The sequence below is a fragment of the Nothoprocta perdicaria genome, unplaced genomic scaffold (genome assembly GCF_003342845.1).
Source record: "Nothoprocta perdicaria isolate Ctin4 unplaced genomic scaffold, notPer1 scaffold_50, whole genome shotgun sequence".
NCBI lineage: Eukaryota > Metazoa > Chordata > Aves > Tinamiformes > Tinamidae > Nothoprocta > Nothoprocta perdicaria.
This window is the reverse complement of record NW_020455755.1, coordinates 2,789,309-2,798,434: the sequence shown is the minus strand read 5'-3', so window position 1 is coordinate 2,798,434 and position 9,126 is coordinate 2,789,309. Positions and strand designations below refer to the sequence as shown.

The 9,126-nt window shown below is 67.4% G+C and overlaps 2 protein-coding genes across 2 annotated transcripts; one reads left to right on the top strand and one right to left on the bottom strand.

Annotated features, from left to right (window-relative positions):
- The first annotated feature begins 66 nt into the window (after positions 1-66).
- Positions 67-3,391, top strand: GEMIN4 (gem nuclear organelle associated protein 4). The gene is made up of 2 exons (XM_026047898.1): positions 67-76; positions 208-3,391. Exons 1-2 carry the CDS (start codon positions 67-69, stop codon positions 3,354-3,356), a joined length of 3,159 nt encoding a protein of 1,052 aa, XP_025903683.1. The 3' UTR covers positions 3,357-3,391.
- A 1,258-nt stretch (positions 3,392-4,649) lies between these two features.
- Positions 4,650-9,111, bottom strand: FAM57A (family with sequence similarity 57 member A). Its single transcript, XM_026047967.1, has 5 exons — positions 8,964-9,111; positions 8,085-8,168; positions 5,668-5,881; positions 5,154-5,249; positions 4,650-4,919 (listed from the first exon to the last, which is right to left on the bottom strand). The coding sequence occupies exons 1-5, from the start codon at positions 9,083-9,085 to the stop codon at positions 4,650-4,652; spliced, it is 786 nt and encodes a 261-aa protein (XP_025903752.1). The 5' UTR covers positions 9,086-9,111.
- Positions 9,112-9,126: the final 15 nt, after the last annotated feature.

Below are 9,126 nucleotides of genomic sequence, written 5' to 3'. Positions count from 1 at the left end.
GGCGGCGCGCGGGGCGGCCGCGCTGTCGTCACAGAGCGCGGCGGCGCGCGGGCTGCGCGGGCCGCCATGGAGGCAGGTGGGTGCCGGGCGGCGGGCGGGCCGGGTCGGTCCGGTCCGGTGCGGTCCGGGTCGGGGTGGTTCGGTCCGGGTCGGTCCGTTTCGCCCCGCGCCCCCGCTAACCGCCCGCGCGCGGTGTTTGTGCGGCAGGGCCGTGGGGCGTGTGCGAGGAGATGGCGATCCTGCACGGCGGCTTCCTGCTGGCCGCCAAGCTGCTGCAGCCGCGGCCGCTGCGCGAGCTGCGCAAGGCCGACTGGCCCCTCGTGGGGCCGCCCATCGCCGACGCGCTGCGCGAGATCGGCGCCCGCCGCCCCGCGCCGCGGCCCGGCCTCTGGAAGCAGCAGGCCGTGGCGCTGGTGTGGGCCAAGGTGCTGCTGCCCGGCCCGCTGCCCGCCTCGCTGGAGCGCGGCTGGCGCGAGGACGCCTTCTTCTCGGCGGGCCGCATGATCCCCGACGTGAACCACACGGTGCTCTTCGAGCTGGCCAAGGCGCTGGACGCGCCGGCGCTCTTCGTGCGGCTGCTGCGGGCGCTGCCGCGCGAGCTGCGCCGCGGCGAGCTGCGGCGCCTCGTGGACTACGTGGCCAGCGAGACGTCGCCCGCCGACGTCGGCTTCCTGCTGGACGTGTGGTGGGAGGTGCTGAAGCACGAGGAGCAGCCGGAGGACGCCACGGCCGCCGCCTTCGGCGCCCTCATCCGCCAGCACGGCGCCCGGCCCGGCCCGCACGACGGGCAGCAGCCGCCCAAGCGGTTCAAGAGCGCCGCGGCGGCGCCCAGCCTGCCCATGGTGCTCGTGGAGGGGCTGGAGCGCACGCAGCGGAGCATCGTGCTGCCCCGCGCCCGCTGCTACGCCCTGGCCAACCTGGCCGAGCTGCTGCGCGCGCCCGCGGGGCCGGAGCCGCCCGGCGCCGCCCTGCCCGTGGCCGAGTACCTGCACAAGGTCTGCTCCGTGGTCAGCCTCTGGAGCAGCGACGCCGGGAGCCGCTACCACCAGCGAGGCCTGGACGAGAAGGTGAGGGAAGCGGAGAGGAGCGTGAGCCTCGCGTCCGTGGCCCGGCTCGGYGACGAGGAGCTCTTCGCCGGCTTGCGCCTGCTCCGCGACCTGCTGCGCGCGTGGGGAGAGGAGCTGCAGGGCGCCCTGAACGGCTCCGAGCAGCTCTSCTACCAGAGCTACCGGCTCCTCGAGGCACTCAGTGCCCTGCGCAAGAGCCTGGCCGGCCTCGTGGACTCGAGCGACCTGAGCGAGGACGAGAAGCTCGTGGTGTCGGAGCTGGCGCAGGTCATYGAGCGCTTTCTGGACAACATCAGCGCCGGCCTGAAGAGCCGCGATTCGGATGCCAGCCTCRTCTCTTCGGTGGCCATGATGATCATCGAGCGGAAGCTGGACAGGCACATGGAGATGTGCTCCGTTTTCGCCTCCCAACACACGTGGGCCTCTTCGCAGGACTGGCTTGACTGCCTTGTGAAAAACAAAGTTCTCTTCCAGAAGCCGGAGCTCGTTCTGAAGTTGCTGGAGACCTTGGTGAACTGCACGGCGTCCTCCCAAGACCGAGAGGACCGAGAGCTGCAGAAGCAGGTGACCAAAACCGTCCTGGAGTGTTACACCGAGCTCTCGTTGACCGACAAGAACAAGGTGCTCTCTGGTGTGCTGGCTTCCTGGGGCGGTCCAGGTCTGTCCCTCAGCTTGCAAGTGGTCATGGAGGGCTTCCAGGAGGACCTGAACGTGACGTTCAACCAGATCACACAGAGCGTTTCCGATCAAGGCCTGTCCAAGGCCGTGGCCTCGGTGGCCAAGCTCACTCTGCTGTACCCCGAGGCCACCGTGAAGAAGGTTTGTAACCTCGCCGTGGTCAACCTGGGAACGCACCAGTTCCTGGCCCAGATCCTCTGCTCCTTCCCGGCGCTGGGCTTCCTGGAGACGCACGACGATCCGGGCCGGCCGCGTAGCCTGGTGCTCAGGTGCCTGCACGAGGCTGTATGGGGGAAGCTCTCCACTGAGCGGGARGAGGAGCAGTTTCTTGAGTTCTTGGCCTTCCTCATGCAGCCAAGCTCAGCAGCCCCGCTGGTGTCCCCCGCAGAGGTGACCAGAACCTTTATCCTTCCCTGCCTGAGGTCGGACTGCGCCCAGATTGAGCTGAGCCTTCGGATCCTCAGTAAGGTCCTGGCGATGCAGTCCCCTGCAGAAGAGCACTGGATCAGGTCCTGCTACCCGTTCCCGCTCGTCCTCAGCCTCTGCAAGCTCCTGGACGGCTACACGAGGTACTGGCACGTGCCCGGGGAGCAGCGCTCCCCCTCGCTGGACACCAAAGACCTGGTGGCAGACGCCCTCGCCCAGCTCTGCGAGGTGCTCAGGCCGGAGGTCGCCCCATCCCCTGACGTGTGGGTCCAGTCGCTCGCTTGGCTCCACAGGAAGGTGGCATCCCTGGACTGGACCGTCGGCGTCCGCCTGAAGCAGCTTTTTGGGGAGCACTTCAAGAACGAGGTCCCGGCGACGCTGTTTGAGGTGTGCAGGCTGCCCGAGGACGTGTGGGCGCCGCGGGCATCGCCGGCCTACGGGCCGGGCAGCGGGCTGCTCGCGTGGCTCGAGTGCTGCTGCCTCTCCTCGGAGCTCGGCAGCACCATGCTGGCGCTGCTCGCCGTCGACGTGGACAACCCCGAGGAGGTGAACCTCTTCAGCAAGGGCTTCCTGGTGGCGCTCGTCCAGGTGCTGCCCTGGTGCAGCCCCGGCGAGTGGAAGAGGCTGGTGCACGTGGCGCGGAGCCTGCTGCAGAGGCAGGTGCTGCACGTGCCCTACACGCTGGAGTACGTGCAGCACCTGCCCCTGCTCGACCTGCGCCCCTTCGCCCACTGCCTGCAGCTCTCCGTGCTCTTCCTGCGGGGCTTCCAGCTCCTGTGCAGCTCCAGCTGCTCCGCGTGGCTGCCCGCCGACGCCTGGCTCCACGTGGCCCAGCTCTACAGCGGCAGCGTCGCCGAGCTGCTCGCCTCGCTCCGGAGCCTCCCGGCGCGGCGCGACGAGGACGCGAGCGGCGCGCAGGAGCTGGCCTTCGTGTGCGTGCAGCTCTTCTGCCACGTGCTGCACGTGGCCGCCATGGTGCCGGCGGGCGGCTGCCCCGCGCCGCTCGCCGCGCTCGCCCTGGCCGCGCTCGCGCAGTACGAGGCAGCCAGCGGCGCCGACGCCGGCCCCAGCCGCGCGCTGCGCCGAGCCAACGAGCGGCACTTCCTCGAGTGCGTCACGGACAACGTGGCCGACAAGGAGCTGCGCGGCGCCCTCCTGCRCAAGCTCGGCCAGCTGGGCGCCTAGCCCATAACAATAAACCCTATCTTTTTTTTTGTTTTTCCCCCTCTTTTGCATTTATTTCCCACCTTTGCAGTGTTTCCTCCCCACGTGGCCACTCCGCTTTCCCACAGGGACTCCCCGTGGACGTGGCTCTCGCGGACCTGCACCCCTGCCACCCGCTGTGTCACCTCCCTCCGGTCACCACGTGGCATCCGCACGAGAGGAGCTGGCAGCCCGGGGAACAAGGGGGAACAAGGGGCCTCTGGAGCAAAGCTGCGGCCGCCGGCACATCCCGGAGCGTGGCGGCGCGCGGGAGAGGCGGCGCGCGGGGCGGCTCTGCAGCAACGTCTTTATTGGTCTCTGGTGCCAGGCACGGTCGTGAACAGGGCAGCGTTAGTGTGGACAGAAAGGCCTCGGGGGCCTTTCTGTGGTCTCTCCTGTACATAAGGCACGTTGGTGGTAAGGGAAGCGGCGAGAGGCAGSATCGGTGGGAGGCGGCGAGCAGGGTCTCACCCTATCCTGGAGCGGGATCTGTCACCAGAAAGGGGAAGGGCTCTTCCCGAGCGAAGCACCTTCCAGCCATCGGTTCTTGGCTTTTATACAGGTGAGAAACTCGCCCCCGGGAGGGAACTGCTGTGTGGGTCCCACGAGCCCCCTCGTGTGGTTAATCCTGAGTGGTTAATCCTGCACCGGGGCGGTTAATCCCGCACTGGGGCCCAGGTGCTGCTGGTGGGGCTGGCGGGAGAGTGGAACCGTTTCAAACACATCCAGGGCGTGCGGGGCGGGTGCAGCGAGAGCAGCGGGTGACAGCAGCACGTCCTGCCCCGACGGGCTCCCGCGGCGCCCCACGTGTTGGTGGGACAGGGGGGCTCAGCCTGCTTTCGGGTGCTGGGCTCCCTGCCCTGTCCGCAGCGCTCTCCGGGAGCAGTACCCGCTCCCTGCCGCTGCCCTGAACTTCTCCAGCCCCGCTGGCAGTGGAGCCTTCCCTGCGCGGGGGCGGTGGTGGCTGCAGGGGGGCCGTCGGATGCGGCTGCAGGTCGGGGCTGYTGGGCGCCGTGGTCGGGGGCACCCGGCGCTGCAGCCCCCTCGCCCGAGCGCCGCTCYGTCCGGTGCGGCTGTGCTGAATCCCGGCGGGAACGCGCGGACAGACCCGCTCCGCGCCGGCCCCGCACGTCCCACACGCAGCGGCGGGACACRGGGGCCACACGTGAGGCAAGTCCTGCGCGAGGCCGGCCCAGCCGGGCACCCCCAGCCCCGGRCACCCCCAAGCCGGGCGCCCCGCGGTGCCCGGGCGGCAGCGGCCTCCCCTGCCCGGCGCTACCGGCCGCGGCGGGCGCCGGAGCCGCTGTAGAGGCGGGCGGCTTTGCGGCAGATGAGGCGGAACCAGTAGAGCTGCGGGGCGATGAGGGAGGCGTTGGCCACGTTGCAGTGCAGCGGGATGCGGAAGGGCACCATGTAGACGGGGATGCCCACCTGCCTGGCGTAGGCCRCGTACATGAAGGGGAAGAGGAGGATGCGGCAGAGGAAGAAGGTCACCAGGAGGAGGATGCCGTTCACCTTGTGCAGGAGCGTGTCCTGCATCTGGAGCTGGGGAGGGAAGAGGGAGGCGGCGCCGTGAGCGTGCGGGGCGCTCCGTGCAGCTGCGGCACCCTGTGTGCTGACAGCAGGACAAGGGCATGGGAAGAGCCCGGCAAGGGGAGCGTTTCCGAGGATGCTCCGCTGCAGGAACGGGGCCGAAGGAGGCGGCACAAACCCCTGCGGGGCTCCCAGGTGCCCACATGGGGCATCCCGGGCTCGTCCTGCTCGTCCCTCCTCGCCTACCTGCATGAGGATTTTGCCCAGGGAGACGAAAGGAGTGCTCAGCTCCGCCGTGAAGATGCAGCCCACRAAGAAGTCCCCCAGCTCGCCCCTGAAGTGCTGCGAAGAAGCAGGGCGGTGAGCAGGGCGGCTTCCACCAAGCCCCCGCTCCAAGGGTTCGGCCTCCCGCTGACTTGGGCGCCCAAAGTTAGCGGCACCTGGGCCTGTTGGCCCTGGGAAGGGGAGGTGGCCGCGTGGAGACCCACACAAGGTCGGTCTGGGAACAGCCAAGGTGGGAGAGGGTCCCGGGGGAAGCGCTTGGCTCTGCTGCAGCGGGGGAACCTCCTGTCCCGGGAGCTCRGAGGGATGGATTAGACCTGGTGGCCTGATTGCTGTCCCGCCTCGGGGCGCGCGGCTGTGTGGATGGGGACAAGGACACCCAGGGACACCTGTCACGCACCCCATACACATGCAGGGAACCCCCTGGCAGTGGCCACCCCCCAACCGAGGGCCGGCTCGTGGYGAGGCCGGTGGCTACCTGCGTGACGGGCGTGAGCACCAGCAGGATGACGAGGTGGTGGGTCAGCATGAGGCGCTCCTGCAGCAGGAAGCTGCGCACGCTGGCCAGCGAGTGCTTGCGCTCCGCGGCGCCCCGCTCGCGGCTCTTGTGCCAGTGGCAGAGGTACATGACGTAGATGTCGTAGGTCATGTAGGGCACGAGCACCCACACGTACTCCACGGCCAGCCAGTGCCTGCGGGGGAGGCGCCGCCGAGATGGGGGGCACGGAGCGGCGACGYGGCGCCACCTCCCACCGCCCCCGGCAGCCCGAGCGGCGGCTCCTCCGAGGTGACCACGGAGAGGGAAAGCCCAGGATCCGACAGGAATATGCCCAACTCTGGTGGGAACGCGCCCGGACTCTGGCGGGAACACACCCGACTCTGGCGGGAATGTGCCCCGGCTGCGGTGGGAACGTGCCTGACTCTGGCGGGAATGTGCCCCAGCTCTGGAGGGAATGCACCCAACTCTGGGGGGAACACGCCTGGGTTCCRGCGGGAACGCGCCCGGCTCCGACAGGAACGCACCCAGCTCCAGTGGGAACGCACCCAGCTCCAGCGGGAACGCGCCCGGCTGCAGCAGGAATGCGCTCGGCTCCGGCAGGAACGTGCCCGGCTCCGACAGGAACGCGCCCAGCTCCAGCGGGAACGCGCCCGGCTCCAGCGGGAACGCGCCCGGCTCCGGCGGGAATGTGCTCGGCTCCAGCGGGAACGCGCCCGGCTCCGGCAGGAACACAGCCCAGCCCCGCCGTGCCAGGCACCGGGCCGGCCCCGCACAAACACAGCCCGGTCGTGACCATCTTGATTAGTCCCGCCGGCCTCCCGGGCTCACACATTCCCTGCCCCTTTGCAAGGGGTGATGGCTTCCCTAAGCCCGGGACACCAGGGATTTATTGGGAGCAGTGGATSCTTGAGCCTGAGACCCCTCCGTCACATTGCAGACAGCGGGGGACAACAGCCTGGCTGGTGATGGAAAAGCACCCGGAGACATGGCCTTCAATAGAGCAAAAGCACGTGGAGACTGCGGCCTTCAGTAGAGGCCCAGCTGGCATCTGGGAGGGTGAAGGGCCAAGATTTTAATATAGGCTCTAACCCCCTGCAAGACGTTTGTCTGTTGGGAAATAATTGCACGCAGCTGCCTGTTCCCAAAGTATGTCGGCATCCTGGTTGCACAACCCAAGCAACAGGAACGTGGGCACCGGGCTCCTGAAAAAATACGGCGTGAAATGGGACCGATGGAAAACCTGCTGCTCTAAGACATGTAGCTCGGGGCCCACATGCATCCGCTCTCCTGCCACTTCACGAAAATATTCTTTGTACGCCTTCCTATTTGAGAGAGAAAGGTGGATGTGATGTAAAACAGGGAGGGGAAGTGACCGGCTATTGTGTTTGTAAAACTTGCCCAGGGCTTCGGAGGGCAATTAGAGTGTCAGCAATATAATGATTCCCTGCCTAAGTAAATTAATTGGCCGATTTTTCTGCAATCTTTGTCATGCTTCCCGGCCTCGYGCCCGGCATCGTTGCTGCAGGACCCAAGGGGCCGCGGGTCTGTTGGGAGAGCCCGCTGCTCTCCCTGCAAAACTGGGTTCCTGAGGCCCCTCTGCAGAGCAGAGAGGAACAAACCTCCCCGGCTTCCCGCGCTAAGCAGCAGGGAGCCAGCTCCATAGGGCGCTATAAGGGACTCGCATCCGGGCCGGGTGCCACCGAGGGAACCCGTCTGCTGTTCCCTGCTGCTGTCCCATTCCGGGGAGCCCGGGCCGGGTTCTGCCCCAACGCTCTCCTCGAGGAGTTAAATTCTCCTGTCGCGGTCAAATTCCATCTCGGCAAAGCTCTGCTCTTCCCGCCTACCTTTTTCCCTGCTCTTCTATAACATGCAGTTATTACTGCGTGTTTTTAATTCTTCTGACCTAGGCGACTCTGTGCCGCTGGGCTGAGAGTGACTTTTGGGGCACTTTATTTCCATGTGCTCAGTAATAGGGGAAGTGGTTTTGACTTCAGAGCGAACCTCTTACTGGTCGCTCTTGTTCCTGAGCTGCTTTAGAACTTATTTGGGATGAAAAAGGCAACATTCCTCCAAAATTGGCCCTCACCAGGTCCGTGTGGGTTGTTGGGAACTGAAAACTCAAGCGGGGAGACTCCCTGTGAGCCGCAAAGYGCTGTTATCCCCRTCTCCATTTGSCAACCCTGCGGGGAAGCCCCAGGGCTCCCTGCRACCGGAGCAGCGCGGGATGCGGGCAGCGGGAATCGCGGCGTGTTTTCCATGGTGTGAGACCATCTAATCCCAGCCAAAGCGGAGGAAAGAGGAACGTGGAAGTGTTCTTCCCTCCTCCRTGCATGGGCAAGCCTTGGAGGTGCAGCGCTGGGCTGCCCGCGGGGCGGCCGCCCTGCGCGCGCGCTTACCGGTCATACACCACGTTCTTGCAGTTGAGGATAACCGTGATTCCCGCTGCCGTCGCCATCGTGGCTTGCACCATGGACACCAGCCTGGGAGCGGGAGCGGAAGCAGGTCAGCGCCGGCRTCGTGGGCGCGGGCCCGGTTGCGCCAGGGGAGCTGTTCGCACTCAGCCGCCCACTCCGTGAAYGCCCCGGGAGCCTCCTGAGGTGCCCGCGCGAGCGGGGCGCGTGGGGCCAGCGGCTCTGGGGCGCTCCGCGTGGGCTGATGCGGCCGACGGTGACTTTGTCACCATGTGGCGCATCCCTCAGCCACCAACACGGTGTGAGTCACCGAGGTTCCCAATGGGGAGTGATGTGCTGGAGCATCCCGCTGCCCGGTGCTGCTGCGCGGGAGGAGATGGGCCCCACGCGTCGCTGCTGCGCATGGGCACAGCCTGCGCCAACACGGGGTCCCCGGGGGTCACCAGGAGCGCGGCCGTCCCTGTGGGCTGCACCGTGGATCTGGGTGTGGGTCCAGCACTGCCATGGGTCTGGGTGCCCCACAACTGGGGGYGTTGGGCTTAGGAACCCCTAGGGATTGGGATAGTTGCAGATCCTGGGCTCTGGAAACCCATGGGTCCCAGGTCTGGACACCCGTGGGTCCTGAGCTCTGGACATCCCTAACTCCCACCTCTCGACTCCGATGGATCTGGGGCTTTGGACACTCAGGGATCCCATCTCCAGACACCCATCCCGGTCCCACACTTTGGACATCCATGAGTGCCGGTTGTGGACACCTCCGTATCCCCGCTCCAGCCCGCCACGGCTCCCATGCCCCGTGCGTCCATCCCCAGAGCCCGCGCTGCCGCCGCCCCCGCGCCCCCCGCTGCCGCGGCGCCCCCCTACCTGCCGCTGACCAGCAGCCGGTCCTTGAGGCTCCATGCCGGCGCGGCCCAGCGCAGCGCGCGCACGCACAGCGCGAAGAGCCCCGGGAAGAAGGCGGAGGCGAGGAGCAGCGTGCGCCACATGGGCCCGCCGCGCTGCCTCCTGCCGCCGCACGGACGTGGCG